This window comes from Onychostoma macrolepis, chromosome 13 (assembly GCF_012432095.1).
Source record: "Onychostoma macrolepis isolate SWU-2019 chromosome 13, ASM1243209v1, whole genome shotgun sequence".
In the NCBI taxonomy this organism is placed as follows: Eukaryota; Metazoa; Chordata; class Actinopteri; order Cypriniformes; family Cyprinidae; genus Onychostoma; species Onychostoma macrolepis.
Window position 1 is genome coordinate 22,566,274 of NC_081167.1, and position 18,434 is coordinate 22,584,707.

Consider the following 18,434-nt stretch of genomic DNA (forward strand, 5'->3'; position numbering starts at 1 on the left):
TGTTGTTTTTATGCAAAACAAACAGGTTGGAATCTGTGTAAAAATATTTTTTTATTATAAGTAAGCATTATTTGTACCAATTTAGATTTTTTAAAGCTGCCTCAAGGTTTGTTGTCTTTAAAAATTATTTGAATTGTTTGAAAGTATTATCATAGCCTATCCATGGCTACGTATATTTCCTTTTTTTTCCTTTTGGTACAAAATGATGGTTCTGAATAAGGTTATCAAGTAATTTCGGAATGGCACAATTATTATTCATGGACTAATCCTTCGTCGTAGTAAGATTCCTTTTTTTCCTCGCCGGTGTCAAATCTCAATAAACTGTTCCTGGATCTGTTATTGGACGTGGTTAGGAGGAAGTGACGCAGGGTGAGGAGGGTGGAGTTGCGGCATGTGTGTTTGGCTGGTTACAGCTGAATGGAAACGGATACATGGAGCGCTCGTATAGAAATACAATGCATGACAGCAAGCGGGTTTGCTTAAAAGAAGTCATCATTATCCTAGAGAGTTCAGAAACGACACTGCGCGTCTTCCAACAAGAAAATACCACGACTGTATTATGGCTTTGACATTTATAGTGGCTTTATAATTTGTAATTTACTTATTTTACAATCTCAGAAGCTCATCACTGTTTGGAATATTTTTGTTCATGACTGTCTCTAATATAATCGAAGTGGAGGAGCCACATTTGGGGGACTGTAATATGAAAAAAGAAGCAACCGAATTTTTAGGGTTTGTTCCGCAAAAAGATATTGTTTACAACGAACTTTTGCCTTACAAGGACAAACTAGACGAAGAGTCCAATGAATTTTTGGCACAGATCAAAGGAAACCTCGGCAGAGCCGTTCAACTCAGAGAGATATGGCCAGGTGTCTTGTTTTGGACGAGGAAACTTTCCACGTAAGTATCTAAGAGACATTAACTCCTCGAACATTATACAGGACTCATCCGTATAGTTTCGTCTGCCAACGAAATTAAATTATGGTAGAATGTCTATGATTGTTAATCATGAATACATTCCCTTAATATCATAAGCAGGAAATGTGGTGTTCCGTAGGCAGCTTTATTTAGAGTCACAGGAACACCGAATGACCCCTTTGTATTTAGGAGGATAAAGCAGACTACGGTAAAAATATCTCCAACGCGTTTTAAATGGAGCGCTAATCGAGAGTGCGAGCTGACTGCTGTTGCGCATGCGTAGTCACCGATTTTGTTTCACTTGCGTCATTGTTCAAACAAATCTTTCAGAATATTCAGTTGGCACGCTTTGGAGAGTTCGTGTGTGATATTTTACCGCGAATAAAATCCCTATTACCTTCAGTTTTTATTATTATTATTATTATTATTCTTTTTAAATGAACCCAATGTTGATATATAGAATTAGCCTAGCTTTGGCAACATTATTATGTTTTGGTGTTTACTGAGATGGAGTTATTGGTTTGAGTCTTCATTGCGGTGAAAGTAAGCAGTTGACTGGTGTTTAACAAGCCAAATATTTTGTCAGTGATTGCAAAATGACTTGATCATGTTTTCGTCCTTCAATGCTATTTTAAGAGCACAACAAGCACATACAGTCACTGATGTCAGACTGCGTGTGACTCTATGAGATGCAATACTTATCTGTAAACAGTAAACATGGACGGAAATAATGTCCTCAATGTTATCCAAGACATTTGCATAAACCAAGACATCCTCACTAGATGTATTAATGTTGTCATTCAGATTCAGATTGTCTGGCCCAGAATGCAAGCTATGTCCATGTTTGGAGATGCCCCAGTGTTTGTGTTGGGACTTGTCTCTGTGTGCCCTTGGGTGTTTAGGACATGGCTTTCTTTATCACTGCCATTCCAGTGAATATCCCAACAAAACCCTCTTGGCAAGCCATTGGCATTGCCAGCTTAAGCTCAGAAGCTGTGGTATCCAGGTCTGACCTAAATTATTTGATTGTGTCAGGTCAGCCTTAGTCAACTTCCTTTTCATTGAAAAGTAAGCTTTGACAGCTTGACCTAAATCTTCTAATTAAAGTGATTTACTTGAGTATCACATGGTGCTTTTATGTCTTCACCTTTCAACATGAAGCAACTGAAAACAAATCCAAATGGAAAGCCTTTGTAGGGCAATTTAAATTTCTTCTTTTTTCTCTGTTTTATTCATAGATGCACATTATTGATGCCATGATCTAACATTAGTACATAACTACACTAGGCTAATCAGTCAGAAATTAATGATTTGGAAGTTCTGGGTCTGAACCATAACACTGTCCGTTCTACAATTAGGCAACTACCAATCTGTTTCTTACCATACGACTCGCCATCCTAACTGTTAATATCGGAGGGAGACACACTATAGTTTAAATATTATTACATTTTAATACTAAAAAACACTGAGTTCTTGTCCTTCAGATATATGCGACTGTATGGAAGGAAGTTCAGCAAAGAGGACCATGTGCACTTCATCAAGCTGCTGTACGAGCTGGTCACCATCCCCAAACTGGAGATCAGTATGATGCAGAGCTTCGCTCGTCTCCTCATCACCCTGCTGAAGTAAGATGGACTTCCTACATGCACTCCATTTAGTCCCATGATGATGACATCAACACTGGAAGCACAGAGATGATGTCACAAGTGTAGGGCATTTCTGTAGTAGTTTGCAAACTCTTTAGCCCTGGCAAAAAGATTGGTATTCTTCAAGTTCAGTAGATTTCATTTATTTAAATAACACAGTTATAACACATCTTGTTTTCTGTTTCATGGAATCTATTTGGTATATATATTTATATATATATATATATATATATCTGCTAGTGCCAATTAGAAAAGCTATTAAGGCCTTTTTGCAACTGTAATAAAACAGCCTCAGAAGACTTAAGTATTCATTTAATTCTGAAAACTTTTGACAGATTGCTAGAGACTTAGAAGTCCCTAACAAATATACAAAATCATACACTGAAGCTAGTTATATTAGATATCTAGAAATAGTAACTTGCATTGCAGATTAATAATTATATATAAATTAATATTATAATATCATTGTACATTTTTAGTTTAGTTTTTTTGGTCAATTGATTCTGCGTTGTAATTAACTGTTTTTTTAGCAGAAGCTAATCTACAATTAAGATAATACAGTAATTAATATACTACAAAATCTACATTTTATGTTAGTTATGTAGCCATGTAATAACTGGTTCTTCACATCACAGCAATGCAGTTTGGACTGCACATTATCTCTTTCGTATTGCTAATTTGTAATCGCAACAGCTCATGATTTGAATATCCACCCACACCTAGGACAAAAACAAACCTTGTGAAGAAAATCATCTCATTTAAATGGTTTTGTCTTACAGGAAGAAGGAGCTGCTTTCAAGAGAGGACTTAGAATTGCCATGGCGACCGCTTTATGAGTTGCAAGACAGGATCCTGTACTCAAAGACAGAGCACCTCGGTCTTAACTGGTTTCCCAGGTACATGCATATCCCATCAGAGACGTTATAAAAAAATGGATAAATGCAAAAGTGGATTTTTCTCAACAATATTTTAAAAATACATTTTAAAAAACACTGTTTCTAAAGCAATCCATTTTGTTTTATCACTTTTACATATCTACTCAATTAAACGGGTAATAAATCATATTGTTACCCTCATAACTTCCATCCCAGCTTTTTATTTTGAAGACTGTTACAGGAGGCATACTCAGCCCTCTTAATTCTGGGACTGATGTTAAAACTGATAAAAACTGGTGCTGAGCATAGTAGACAGGAAGTGCTGAGTGAGCCTGTCTTTTTTTCTCCTCTCATGTTCAGTTCTCTGCGGCCACGTTCTTCCTCTAAACACATAATCGTTAAACTTGCTCAGAGGTGGTAAGGACCATGTTACTCTATGTTAATATTTTAAAGTGCACTCAATAATTTTTAAATGTTTCACTGACTTTCATTTGTTTCAGTGGTGTTTGACTTTATTTGACTTTTAATCTGTTGCTGTGAATGCATGATATTTTTGTTTATTAGGCACTGCTGACGCACAACAGTAATGTCTGTTTGCCTTTTTGTTCCTTGTTGATTATCAGTTTATTTTCTCAATCTCATACTATACACATCAAAGAAACTGATGTTCTTTGGTTTAATAAAAATGTATTTCATTAGATGACAAGTGACAGCTGAGTGATTATATTTTGAGCATTTGTCATATTTGACTTTTTTTAAATTTTAGTTTCTGTTGAAATTCTCATTATGCAAAAATGGATCCTTGTCTAATGCTGCTGCTAATATGCATTTGATGTATTTGGTATACTTTTAAATACATTAAAAAAAAATTAAGTAACTAGATCTCTTTTACTGCCAAAGCTGCTGCTTTTTACAATTTTTTGCATAATGCTGACCATTTATGTAATTTAGAGGTTCTGAAATAATAATAATAATGCAATAAATTATATATATTGATTTGATATAAAACATATTAAAAATGTAAAATTATTTTAAAATATTAATATTATTTAAAATTACTGAGTGCACTTTTGCCCAATAAGATGCATGTCACATTGCACAAAAAAAAGTACTGACACCCCGACACAGGCTGTTGGACTCACATTGTGAAAATCAATGTTGTGCTGCTTTCGCTCCATTCAATAACACTCTGTTGCTCTCATTTGTAATGCCCCAGCAAACACCCTGTATTGTACATTGTTTCTGAGTGCTGAGTGTGTTTGTAGCATCTGTTTTCCCCATGCTTATTAATACAGATATCTGATACTCCAGTATCCTTGTTGGCTCCTGCTACACAGTCAGTCCCCACTGGGGGATTCTTTCCTCTGTGTGAGTGCAGAGGTGAAAGATAACTTTGGCCCATTTCAAAAGAAAGGTCAGGTTCAGAGGCCCTGTCTGGGTGTCACACATCTGCAGATTTTGGTGACGCTCACAGGCTTGTTTACATTTGTTTAGCTGTGTGGTTTATATGATGCATGTGTTTGGATTTCATGCAAGTGATGAAAGTGATTTGGTGTTTTGGAATTGAAGATCAGAATTTTATTTCTACTTTAGATGCACAGTATAAGGGGGTTGATAAAACTTTAAAAGAGCTGCACTATCCAGCTTTTCAGCAGCATATAGGTCACAGATGGAGAATCAGCCCCCAATATGTCCAACAGTTCACAGCACAGCTGTGTTCAAATAAAATAAACCCAATAAAAACGGTTTCCCGAAGGTTCCACTATCACTGGCTTCGTCACTGCCTGCTTGGGTTTATAACATGAAAGTATTTGTGATGCATGAGTGGGTCTAACAACACTAATGTGTTGGTTTTGTTCATTGTTTGCATGGAATTAGAATGTGCAGTTGTATCCAATGTTGGTCACTTTCAATTTTCTCTTCCATTTGCAGCTCAGTGGAAGCAGTTCTGAAGGCTTTAATCAAGAACTGCAGACCGTAAGTACTTACTTGCATATCTTCTTTTCCTTATGCCAGACATACACTACCAATCAAAGGCTTAGGGTCAATGAGATATTTTTAAACATTAATATTTTATTCTGCAAGGGTGCATTAAAAAAAAAAATTACATTTATAGATTTCATTACATATGTGAGTATGCTTTGTGTAAGGGTTATCTGCTTTATTTTTCATGCAGGTTAGTCAAAGTTACACTACCAGTAAAAAGTTTGGACACACTTGATTAAATATGTATGTTTTAAAAATCTTAAATGTTTAAAATTAGCTTTGTGGATGAGTGTGAATTTTTGATTACTACTTCTCACATTTTGACTGGTAGTTTACATAACCAGTGTGTCCTGATAGATCCTCAGTTTCTCCCTAGGCTGTTAATCCTGTTTAATGCTCTTTTAATTTGGCTTTGTGGGAGTTTCCTGACTCTGTCACTGAGTCTGCCAGGATCAGTTATCCCTTTTTCAGCAGGAGGTCAACAAGGACATCATATCCATACAGTTGGGATAAACTGTTTAATAATGATCTTTTTATGATATTTTAACTGAAATGGAAAGAAAAATGTATGCTTACCTTAATTCCACTAAAACACAGAAGAGACTCTATGGAAGTTATTTAGGGTGAGGTGAAGCTGCATGTCCAAAGCTCCTCCCAGCTCATCTACAGTAGGATTACAGAAAAGGCTGTCAGTGGTCAGCGAAGTCCATGCCTTCAGTTTGTACGGATAACGCACTGTTTGCAGGTTGCTCATGGATAGGCCAGTAGATGGTTGACAGGAAGTGCTGCATGGTGTATGTCAGGATTCCTGATGTGGCTTAGACCAGCAGACTGTAATCCTAAAGCACTTTAACCAGTTATCCAGTTAATAAGAGTTTACTTGTACTGCATACAGTTTACCATGACATTTAAATGGCACATCACAAAGTTTTAGTGTTGTCATACAGTCATGGCCAAAAATATCGGCACCCTTGGTAAATATGATCAAAGAAGGCTGTGAAAATTATATTTACAAAAATCTAACCTTTCATTGGATAATAAGAATTTAAAATGGGGGGGAAATATCATTATGAAATAAATGTTTTTCTCTAACACACATTGGCCACAATTAATGGCACCCATTTATTCAATACTTTTTGAAACCTCCATTTGCCGTTTAACAGCTCTAAATTTTATCCTAAAATGCCTGATGAGGTTAGAGAACACCTGACAAGAGATCAGAGACAATTCCTTCATCCAGAATCACTCCAGACCCTTTAGATTCCCAGCTCCATGTTGGTGCTTCTTCTCTTCAGTTCACCACTCATTTTCTACAGGGTTCAGGTCAGAGGACTGGAATGGCCAGCAGAAGCTTGGTTTTGTGCTCAGTGACCCAATTTTGTGTTGTTTTTGAGGTTTGTGTTTGGATTATTGTACGGTTGGAAGATCCAAACATGGCCCATTATAAGATTTCTAACAGAGTCAGTCACTTATTGATTTATTTTTTTTATCTGTTGGTATTTGATAGAATCCATGATGCCATGTGTCTGTCTTGAGTGTTTGCTGCTAAAAAGCTCATTTTTTAGTTTCATCTGACCATAGAAGCCAGTCCCATTTGAAGTTCCAGTTGTGTCTGATAACTGAATATGCTGGAGTTTGTTTTTGGATGAGCGAGGAGAAGTTTTCTTGAAACCCTCCCAAACAACATGTGGTGATGTAGGTGCTGTTTGACAATTTTTTTTTTTTAAGGTTTTCTGACCCCGAGACTCTTCCCTTAATTATTGCCATGATGGTGGAAATGGGAATTTTCACTGCTCTAGCTCTTTTCTTAAAGGCACTTCACTAATTTGTGAAGCTCAATTATCTTTTGCTGCACATCAAAAATATATTCTTTGGTTTTTCTTATTGTGATGGATGATTAAGGGACCTTTGTTTTCCCGCCTTTTTATATTTCTGTGAAACAGGAAGCCATGGCTGGATAATTTCAAGTTCATAATCACCCTGGAGTGCTCAAAATTGTGAATATGAATGGGAATATACTTCAGAGATATTTAACTCCTAAGAATTTGTAGGAGTTCCAATAATTGTGTCCAACGTGTATTTGATGATATTTAATGATATTTCCCCCCATTTTAAATTCTTATTATCCAATGAAAGGTTCGATCAAACCTTAAAACAATGCAGATTAATTTTCACAGCCTTCTTTGATCATATTTATCAAGGGTGCTGATATTTTTGGCCATGACTGTATCTGTGCATAACACTTGAGGTCAGATATCAGCAACAGCACTTCGCAAAATCATTCTCTGTGTCTTTGTATGAATGTATGCAGATATTTCCCAGAATCAGCCACACAGGAGATGCTGGAAGAGTGGAGGCCTCTGATGTGCCCATTTGACGTGACCATGCAGAAGGCGATGGGATATTTTGAGCTCTTCCTGCCCACCACTCTCCCTCCAGAGCTGCATGATAAGGGCTTTAAGTGAGCACTGCCTGAAATTTACGACACACTTTCAATCTGCTTTCACTTGCACAATCCGTCATATTAGTCTGGAAATTGGAGTCAGTAGAATTTTTGGTGTTTCTGAAAGAGAAGTCACGTGTTCACCAAAGCTGCATTTGTTTGATCACAAATAGTCTAAAAACAGTAATATTGTACAATATTATTAAAATTTGTCAATATTTTTGTCATTTTATTTCTTTGATGTCAGAGCTGAATTTCAAACCATTTTCAGCATTCATTTCTTAAAAAAAAAAGCTCATACTGACCACAAGCTTAAAATGGTTAAATGTAGAATGCATCATGTCAGATATATGGAACAACCATGATATGTTATTTTTTAAATGAAATATAATTTGAAAGTCATTCATACAAACTAGAATAACTACATAATGGAAAATTGTTGTCATAGAAATTAATTTGCATTGGAAAATGCAGTATTTTGCGTAACCGTGACGCATCTGATGCAAATCATGTGATGTGATTATGTGATGTATGTTCCATGAAGTATTTTGATTTGTGTGTTTCTGTAGACTTTGGTTTGATGAGTTGATAAGCCTGTGGGTGTCGGTGCAGAACCTTCCAAGCTGGGAAGTGGTAAGTATAGTTGCCTCACTATCGAATTTCACTTCAGTAATTCATTATGTTAGCATTAACCTGATTTTGTCTGTTCCAGAATCTTGTCAGCCTTTTTGCACGACTGGCAAATGACAACATTGGTTACATAGATTGGGACCCTTATATACCGAAGGTGAGATTCACTAAACTGCCACCGTAGAGAGACATTTCTCCAAAACTTCTGTTTTAGTAATAAGTTTCTTGTTTAAATGATTTTATTTGGCTGTTTTGAATACACAATACGCCGTTCAATCCAGAGCTGGTTCAGTATTGCTGGTTATAGAGTTTGTATTCTGTCTCTGTTTTCAGATCTTCACTAGGATCTTAAGGAGTCTTAATCTTCCTGTAGGATCCAGTCAGATGCTGGTTTCCAGATATCTGACAAATGCCTATGACATCAGTCATGTGGTCATCTGGATTTCTGCTTTGCTGGTAAAATGAAGCACATATGCTTTTATTTGCTAGTGAAATGCCATCAAGTTATCAAAACCATCAGGATATGATGTAATGCATTTATTTTATATTTAATAATGTATTTTAGGGAGGGCCCAGCAAGCAGACCCAGACCCAGCTCAGTGGCCTTTTCAACAGTATCGCCTCATTTTTCCACCCTTCTAACCACGGCCGCTGGCTGGTGAGTTACTGGTGGAGATTTCTGATTCTGAAATTTAGTAGAAATAAATATTATATAAAATGCTAAATAATATATGAAGTATAAATCATATATTATTTATAAGGATTAACAACTAAGTTATTGTATTAAAATAAGCCATTTCATTAACAAAAAAATGGACCGCAAAATGAACAAGGCTTTTAGGCTGCTAATCTGTCTCCCAGAATGCTTTTTATGAGCTTTCAGCTGTGTCCATTTGAAACACACTGCTGCTATCAACAATGCATGCCATTCTTTTTCTAGAAACATCTCCTCATAGACCACATGACAGTTTGTCCCTTTCCAGGGATGCATGTTTGCTTTGACTGAGGGAGGCATCTAGTTCTCAGTTTCAAATGTCACAGTAAACCCTATGAAAGCTTTGTCCTTTTATTGTCACCACATTGTTGCGATATTACTTTGTCTTTCCCTTTGAGCTGTTGATGAGATGTGTGCGTTCTGTGGAACTGAACTGAATCTGATTTGTTTTCAGAAGCTTACAGAAAGTATTCTTCCTTTGATGCAAATGAATTGTATGGTTTGCGGTGGGCATCATGGGGTACAAAACATTTTATTGCAGGAAAGAATGTCAAAGGCCAACATGTTCACTCAGTGAGGTGGGAATCAGAAGTTAAAGTTAATATTCATCCCTTTGATCAAATGGCAGTTGTAGTGCAATTTTGACATTAAAAGCTCAGTAGGACTAACATTACATTTGATCCGTGTTTGCTTTATTTATTTAGGCTTGACACATTTGTCTAAATAAATCTCATAAATACAGACCCATTACAGATGTGTGTGCTGGATGGGTCTTAAGTTTTGTTTATTCAATCTGTTTCACAGTTGTAATAATATCATTATGGTAAGAGCTCCATTTCAAGTCTATTTCCCCCTTTTCTTCCCTGTGATTTCTCTTCTTCACTGCACTACCTAATAATGGGGGAAAAATATGTAAAAATATTATTTTATTTTCATTTTTTATTTATAAAAATGTTTTATTTGTGTTACATCCATCCCTAGATGAAACTCATGAAGCTCGTTCAGCGACTACCTGCCAGTGTTGTGAAACGTCTGCATCGAGAACGTTACCGGACGCCAACGTGGCTGACTCCTGTTCCCGAGAGCCACCTTCTCAGTGAGCAGGACATCACAGACTTTGTGGAAAGTATGAAGCAGCCCGTCCTGCTGGCGATGTTTAGCAAAACTGGCAGCCTGGATGCTGCCCAGGCCCTGCAAAACCTTGCCCTGCTCAGACCTGAGCTAGTCATTCCTCCAGTGCTGGAGAAGTAAGTGTGTGTGTGTGTTTGTTTGTTTGTTTGTTTGTTTGTTTGTTTTTTGTGTACAATCTAATACATTTTGAGTGAACAGTTTTAAGAGTACAATAATTTCATAGATGTTTTGTGGAATTAACAAAACCATTTGTTAACAAACCATTTGTAGTTTAGAATTGAGACAAAAAATTGATTATGGGCTTGACATTATCTCATAAATGCACTTTCGTTACTCTTTTCTCCTGTTCTCATTTAAGGACATATCCTGCCATGGAGACCCTCACTGAGCCTCACCAGCTGACCGCCACTCTAAGCTGTATGATTGGTGTGGCGCGGAGCCTGGTGGCCGGGGGCCAGAGGTTTCCAGAGGGCCCCACACACATGCTGCCTCTCCTCATGAGGGCTCTGCCTGGGGTTGACCCCAATGACTTCAGCAAGTGCATGGTGAGAGTCTGTTCAAGACACTTGTTGGTTATTTATAATGAAAACTGGTAAACTTGTTTGTGTGTGTGTGTGTGAAAAATTGAAACAACGAAATCGGTACAATGAAATTTCCTTAATGTACAGACAGCACCCCATATTGACAGAAAAACACAGAATTGTTGACATGTTTGCAGATTTATTAAAAAAGAAAAACTGAAATATCACATGGTCCTAAGTATTCAGACCCTTTGCTGTGACACTCATATTTTTAACTCAGGTGCTGTCCATTTCTTCTGATCATCCTTGAGATGGTTCTACACCTTCATTTGAGTCCAGCTGTGTTTGATTATACTGATTGGACTTGATTAGGAAAGCCACACACCTGTCTATATAAGACCTTACAGCTCACAGCGCATGTCAGAGCAAATGAGAATCATGAGGTCAAAGGAACTGCCTGAAGAGCTCAGAGACAGAATTGTGGCAAGGCACAGATCTGGCCAAGGTTACAAAAAAATTTCTGCTGCACTTAAGGTTCCTAAGAGCACAGTGGCCTCCATAATCCTTAAATGGAAGACGTTTGGGACGACCAGAACCCTTCCTAGAGCTGGCCGTCCGCCAAACTGAGCTATCGGGGAGAAGAGCCTTGGTGAGAGAGGTAAAGAAGAACCCAAAGATCACTGTGGCTGAGCTCCAGAGATGCAGTCGGGAGATGGGAGAAAGTTGTAGAAAGTCAACCATCACTGCAGCCCTCCACCAGTCGGGGCTTTATGGCAGAGTGGCCCGACGGAAGCCTCCCTCAGTGCAAGACACATGAAAGCCCGCATGGAGTTTGCTAAAAACACCTGAATAAGATTCTCTGGTCTGATGAGACCAAGATAGAACTTTGGCCTTAATTCTAAGCGGTATGTATGGAGAAAACCAGGCACTGCTCATCACCTGTCCAATACAGTCCCAACAGTGAAGCATGGTGGTGGCAGCATCATGCTGTGGGGTGTTTTTCAGCTGCAGGGACAGGACGACTGGTTGCAATCGAGGGAAAGATGAATGCGGCGGTACAGGGATATCCTGGGCGAAAACCTTCTCCAGAGTGCTCAGGACCTCAGACTGGGCCAAGGTTTACCTTCCAACAAGACAATGACCCTAAGCACACAGCTAAAATAACGAAGGAGTGGCTTCACAACAACTCCGTGACTGTTCTTGAATGGCCCAGCCAGAGCCCTGACTTAAACCCAATTGAGCATCTCTGGAGAGACCTAAAATGGCTGTCCACCAACGTTTATCATCCAACCTGACAGAACTGGAGAGGATCTGCAAGGAGGAATGGCAGAGGATCCCCAAATCCAGGTGTGAAAAACTTGTTGCATCTTTCCCAAAAAGACTCATGGCTGTATTAGATCAAAAGGGTGTTTCTACTAAATACTGAGCAAAGGGTCTGAATACTTAGGACCATGTGATATTTCAGTTTTTCTTTTTAATAAATCTGCAAAAATGTGAACAATTCTGTGTTTTTCTGTCAATATGGGGTGCTGTGTGTACATTGAGGAAAAAAATGAACTTAAATGATTTTAGCAAATGGCTGCAATATAACAAAGAGTGAAAAATTTAAGGGGGTCTGAATACTTTCCGTACCCTGTGTGTGTGTGTGTGTGTGTGTGTGTGTGTGTGTGTGTGTGTGTGTGTGTGTGTGTGTGTGTGTGTGTGTGTGTATACTGTATATATCCTTTTTTTTTTTTTCAGATAACATTCCAATTTTTAGCGACTTTTGTTACTCTTGTGCCATTGGTGGACTGTTCAGCTGCTGTTCAGACAAGAAATGACCTCACACAGGTGAAACATACTCCGGTCATTAGGATCTTTTTACATGTCACAATTCATGTGCAATTTTTTTTCATTATTTGTTTTTGTGCAGGTGGAAAAAGTGTTGTGTTCAGCCTCTGCAGAGTTTGAGGATTTTGTTCTTCAATTTATTGATAGGTACAGAACTGTCTCTGAATACTGTACATGTGTTTCTTTCTGTTTTCCTCATTCTCCGTCTCATGTTTGTGTATTTAGATGTTTTGCACTAATTGACACGAGTACACTGGAACAGACCCGGGAGGAGATGGAGACAGAGAAAATGACTCATCTGGAGAGTCTGGTGGAGCTGGGCCTGTCCTCCACATTCAACACTATCCTCACGCAATGCTCTGTGGACATATTCCAGGTCATCATAAACACACTCTCTGTACCCATGGAGTTAAACCTAGCTATAACATATACTACTGCTCAAAAGTTTGGTAACAGTAATATAGTGAAATATTATTTATTTAATTGTTTAATTTATTCCAGGGTTCCCACGGGTCCTTGAAATCCTTGAAAGCTTGTGAATCTGATTAAAAATTTTCAAGGCCCTGGAAAGTTTTTGAAAATAAACAAACATGGATACAGGTCCTTGAAAATTCCATATTATTCCCAAGGTGTGGGAACCCTGTTATTCTCTGTGGTGGCAAAACTGAGTTTTCAGCAGCCATTGCTCCCGTGTCACATGATCCATGATACATATTTTTCTAGTTGCTTTGGTGAATGGAAAGTTAAAAAAAAACAGCATTTATTTGAAATGGAAATCTTTTTTTAGCATTCTAAATGTCTTCATTGTCACTTTTGATCAAAGTAGTGCATCCTTGCTGAATAAAAGTAATGATTTCTTTCAAAAATGAAAATCTTACAGACCCTAAACTTTCGAACGGAAGTAGTGCTTTAACTATGTGATGATATTTGAACATATTTCCTTTTATTTTTTTAGGTGGCTCTGGAAAAAGTCTTTAACTTTGCCACTACAAACATATTTGAGACTCACGTGGCTGGACGGATGGTGGCGAACATGTGCAGAGCTGCAACCAAGGTCAGTGTCCTGAGCTCAACTCACTGACATCCACAGCTGATGGTGTTTCTCAAAACGTTTGGCTGACCAATTTAAATGATTATTCTCCTTTCAGTGTCACCCGGCAGAGGCTCTGAAACTCTTTTTGCCCCACTGCTGTAATGCCATATTACAGATCTCAGCCTGTAAGTTCTGCCTGCATGTAATGTGTTAATGGTAGTATACGTATTGCTACATGTGTTGTGACTTTCCTGTAAACATACCGTGTGTTCTCAGATGAAGAGATATTAAATGAAGAGGAGCTGGATAAAGAGCTGATGTGGAACCTCCAGCTGTTGTCTGAGGTCAGCACTGGATTGTACAACGTGTAGATATCTAGCTAGCTTGCTCTAGAAATGTAGAAATTTAATCTGATTCTGGAAATCAATATCTTTGGAAATGCAAAAATCTAAATCTGGCGATCTATATCTATCTAGAAATATAACGCTTTTGAAATGTATATCTTGAAATCAAACTCTAGAAATATAGAAATCTAAATGTAGAAATTTGGAATTTCAGCCCTGAGATCTACACTAAAATTTTGTGGTTGGTAAGAATTTGTAATGTTTTTAAAATAGTTCTCCTAGGCTCATCAAGCCTACATTTATTTGATTAAAAATAAAGTAAAACAGTAGTACTTGTGAAATACCAAAATGTAAAATAACTGTTTTCTGTTTTAATAAATTGAAAAAGTAATTTATTTCTGTGATTGCAAAGCTGAATTTTCAGCAACCATTACTCCAGTCTTCAGGGTCACATGATCCTTCAGAAATTGTTCTAATTATGCTGATTGATGTGCTCAGGAAACATTTATTTTTATTATCAGTGTTAAAAACAGTTGTGCTGCTTGATAATTTTGTGAAACCAAAAAAAAGAGAATGTTTTTCAGGATTGCTTTAAATCTTTAAAACTTTTGAGTGCCAGTATATATCTGTAATTGAAGAAATAAGTTCATAAATCTAAATCTAGCAATCAAAAAAGATATTTAGAACTCTTGAAATTGACTTTAGAATCTATAACTAACTGGAATCCTGTTACTGTAAACATATCTAGATATTTATAAAATAACAGTCCTTGTCTCTGTCTGTAGGTGACCCGTGTGGATGGTGATCAACTGTTACTCTACAGGTCTCAGCTGGTGCAGATTCTCCAGTTAACTCTGCACCTGAAATGTAAGCAGGGCTACAATCTGTCCTGTAAGCTGCTCTATCACATCCTGCGCTCCATGTCCCTCATCTATCCCAGAGAGTACTGCAGCATGCCCGGAGGCGTCCAGCAGCACACTGACACATACCTTCCAATTAAGGTCAGCCTCGAGTGGAAAATGAGGTGCCGATTTTGCCACTAACCCTCTCATAGTGATACAAGGCTCAGCTCTGCTTAGAATAAATCTGAAATATGATGCCATATTCCTGAAAGAATCCACAGAGTATCCAAGAGTCCATCTGAAAACAATTGTTGACATACAGTACAGAGCTGTCGGATGTGAAAAGCATAGCTTTGACCAGTTAGTTTTGTACTTAAATCGATTTGATGTTCAGTTGACATTACGACTTTGGTATCTTGGTAAATCTAAACTCAGAGATCTCTTCTGAAACTCTGGAGAAGATGTGTGTGATTACTGAGGTCTTTTTTTTTTTTTTTTCTCGGGAGAAAATATTTGAGAACTATATTTAAGCAAAAAAAACAAAAAACTCCACTACTCCCAATTTTAAATGAATTTCTATGGGTTAATTATTTCTATTACAAAATGACAAATGTTTTATTTTTAGGGTTGATATTAATTAGTGGATATAAATATGATATAAATTAGTAAATACTAATATTATATGAATATTGTAATATAATATGATGTGTTAAAGTTTAGTAATAAAAAATGAACAAACAAGTCTGAAAATATAATTTAAAAATTCCAAAATGTTTAATAACCATTCACAACAGCAGTGTGAATGGGAAGTTCCCACTGGGATATTTGTTTGCTCTTGTAACTGGGCTTTACTTTTATCCCATCAAATGTCTCTAAAGAGGAAGAGATGAGATGATTGAGTAAATGAATGGATTAGTGTAGCTCCGTCACCGTCTCTAGCATTGGTTAACCTGAGCACTTTTTCTTAAACAGACAGACGTCACTCTTCCTCACTGTCTGACGTATTATTACGTGGTTCATTTGAACTCGGCTCCACCTCAGCATTCTCAGGAAATCAGAACTACTCCCCTCATTTTCTAAATTTATGAAAACAAATCCATGAAACTTCTATATAATGTTTTTCTTAAGGTCATTATATAGAGAAAAGTGGTCATTATTCTTAAAGAAAAGTGGATCAAGAAAATATGCTTTTAGACATTACAACAGTTATCATCAGTATACCTAATTGCACAAAACATTGGTCACTATTGTCTTTTTTTTGGTTATGGTTTTGTAAAAAACAAAAAAAAACTATATGTCATTGAGGCTGATGTTCCACTAGTTGTCTCTGTCTCCTCTCTGGATCAGGACTGGGGTCGACCTGGAAACCTGTTGAACCTGGGCATCCAGTGGCACGTACCCAGCACAGAAGAGAAAGAGTTTGTGTTTTACCTGCTGGATCTGCTGTTGAAACCTGAACTTGAGCATCTGCAGAAACACGCACAGGGAGAACAGGACATCAGCAGGTCAGCCACAGGATATGGTAACATGTTATCTGTTTGAACTCATTCATACCCACACAGTCCCATCAGTACGTTCCCCTTCATCAACATCAAACCAGAAATGTGTTCATACTATACTGGACAATTTTTTATTTATTTTTTATTTTTTATTTTTTTTAAAGGGACTGAATGCGTATAAATGTTTATAACAAAAGATTAATTGTGATTTACTTAATCCTTGATTATTTTATTTTAAGCTTCATTTTCATAGGAGCAAAAATCCAAATGTTTTTAAATATCTCCGGGCCATGTGTTACATTCACGTATCACTGATTTCGCGATAAATTGGACACTATGATTTAATATTTAAGCTCTTTAGAGATTTTTTGTTTCTTTCATAGATGGACAGATTTTAATTTTATGCATTAGTACACAAGAGATATTTGTGTCTCTTTAGGGATGATGTTCTACAGAGTCTGTCCATTGTTCATAACTGCCTTCTGGGAGCAAGCAGCCTTCTGCCTCCACTGAATGGAGAACCTGTGCCAGTGACGTGAGTGTGACACACACACACGCACAATACTGTGCAGTTACAAAAACAGATTAAAGCACTTTATTTAAACATGTTAATTTAGTAATATTGTAACCTTGCAATGCCTCTCACTTCAGGATAAACAGTATGATTCAGCTATGCGAGACAAATGTGTACGCTGGAGTAGACTATGGTGAGTGAGCATTTCCTTCTTGTGTTTAAAACCAGTGCTGGAGCTATACTGATTAATGAATTAGTTGCTTGCTTGTTATTGATTATGTGGCAGACCTGTCTAGAGAGAACTACAGAGAGGACATCTGTAAAGTGATTAGACCTCTGCTACGTAAGTTACTCTAACATACTGAGTCCTGTTCTAGATTTAAACTTTACATTTTAATACGACAGATTTTTTTTAGCATCTGTAGATCTGTCTCTCAACTCTATGATGTTTATGCATACAGACCACACTCTAGAGCACTCAGAGGATGACATCAAATCCCTCTTCTCAATTATAAAGGTGAACTGCAGCACTGTCAGGTTTATGTGCACGTGATATTTACAGTATTGTATTGGTGATAAGCAGTGGTATGACAGACGAATGGTGTTTTTTCTTTATAGATCATCAACGACCTGCTCCACTTTAAAGGCTCACACAAACATGAGTTTGACTCGCGTTGGAAAAGTTTCAGTCTCATTAAGAAGTCCATGGAGAACAAGGTTAGACACACATTTACTATCTGTTACCAATCTCTTTATTTGACATGTAGTTGACTGACACTCTCTTCTTCTCTCCAGCTTCATGGCAGTAAACAGCACATTAGAGCTCTACTCATAGACAGAGTCATGTTGCAACATGAGGTAATTCATAAGAATTATTATAATAATAATAATTGCATTTTATATAGCATTTGGGTGAATCTCACAAAACCTGTCAAAGACATATTTTTATTTAATTTATATTGATGTATTTATTACTGTATTCTAATAATATATTTTTTTGTAAAGTGCATAATGAAAATGAAGCCTATGTGGAATGTGTCATGAAAGCTATTGAAAAAATATTTTGTCCGTCTGGCTGTCTATCTATCTGTCTTGAGATGGGTTAGGGATTATAATCATAAAACAAGAATGCATATTTTGTTATGATTTCAGTAGTTTTGAGTGTGATTTGTGCCTGTGTGTTTCAGTTAAGAAATCTGACCACGGAGGGATGTCGCTACAGGAGTGTTCATCAGGACATGATAAATGACCTGCTTGGACTGTCCACCAGCAGGTACAGTCAGGTATGACAAGACCTTATACACAAACATACGTATGTATTCACACACAAAAGCAATGAATGCATCATTAACGGTCCCTATTTTATCTCAGGTGAGGAGTAAAGCTCAGAACGTGCTGTTCACAGCATTGGGAACCTACAGCTTATGCTGCAGAGACGTCATCCCTGCGGTGCTGGAGTATCTGGACCCAGACCACACTGACATCACCCAGCAGCAAATCAAAGTAG

At 37.3% G+C, this 18,434-nt stretch overlaps 1 protein-coding gene across 3 annotated transcripts in view; it reads left to right on the plus strand.

Annotated features, from left to right (window-relative positions):
• The first annotated feature begins 361 nt into the window (after positions 1–361).
• Positions 362–18,434, plus strand: part of psme4a (proteasome activator subunit 4a) — a 28,463-nt gene continuing 10,390 nt past the window's right edge. Inside the window, exons 1-28 of one of the 3 annotated variants that reach the window (XM_058796265.1) lie at positions 362–900; positions 2,403–2,543; positions 3,344–3,460; positions 3,800–3,856; positions 5,372–5,416; positions 7,737–7,886; positions 8,438–8,501; positions 8,581–8,655; positions 8,832–8,954; positions 9,064–9,156; positions 10,195–10,460; positions 10,703–10,889; positions 12,606–12,695; positions 12,778–12,842; positions 12,921–13,071; positions 13,651–13,749; positions 13,844–13,913; positions 14,005–14,072; positions 14,858–15,073; positions 16,262–16,419; positions 16,853–16,948; positions 17,065–17,120; positions 17,214–17,270; positions 17,389–17,444; positions 17,546–17,644; positions 17,723–17,785; positions 18,115–18,210; positions 18,299–18,430. In XM_058796265.1, the coding sequence (XP_058652248.1) occupies positions 650–900; positions 2,403–2,543; positions 3,344–3,460; positions 3,800–3,856; positions 5,372–5,416; positions 7,737–7,886; positions 8,438–8,501; positions 8,581–8,655; positions 8,832–8,954; positions 9,064–9,156; positions 10,195–10,460; positions 10,703–10,889; positions 12,606–12,695; positions 12,778–12,842; positions 12,921–13,071; positions 13,651–13,749; positions 13,844–13,913; positions 14,005–14,072; positions 14,858–15,073; positions 16,262–16,419; positions 16,853–16,948; positions 17,065–17,120; positions 17,214–17,270; positions 17,389–17,444; positions 17,546–17,644; positions 17,723–17,785; positions 18,115–18,210; positions 18,299–18,430 (3,141 nt within the window). In that variant the 5' untranslated portion in view covers positions 362–649. Of the gene's footprint in view, positions 901–1,142; positions 1,462–2,402; positions 2,544–3,343; positions 3,461–3,799; positions 3,857–5,371; positions 5,417–7,736; positions 7,887–8,437; positions 8,502–8,580; positions 8,656–8,831; positions 8,955–9,063; positions 9,157–10,194; positions 10,461–10,702; positions 10,890–12,605; positions 12,696–12,777; positions 12,843–12,920; positions 13,072–13,650; positions 13,750–13,843; positions 13,914–14,004; positions 14,073–14,857; positions 15,074–16,261; positions 16,420–16,852; positions 16,949–17,064; positions 17,121–17,213; positions 17,271–17,388; positions 17,445–17,545; positions 17,645–17,722; positions 17,786–18,114; positions 18,211–18,298; positions 18,431–18,434 lie in introns of those variants that run through there. The other 2 variants (XM_058796267.1, XM_058796266.1) reach the window with 2 other exon arrangements.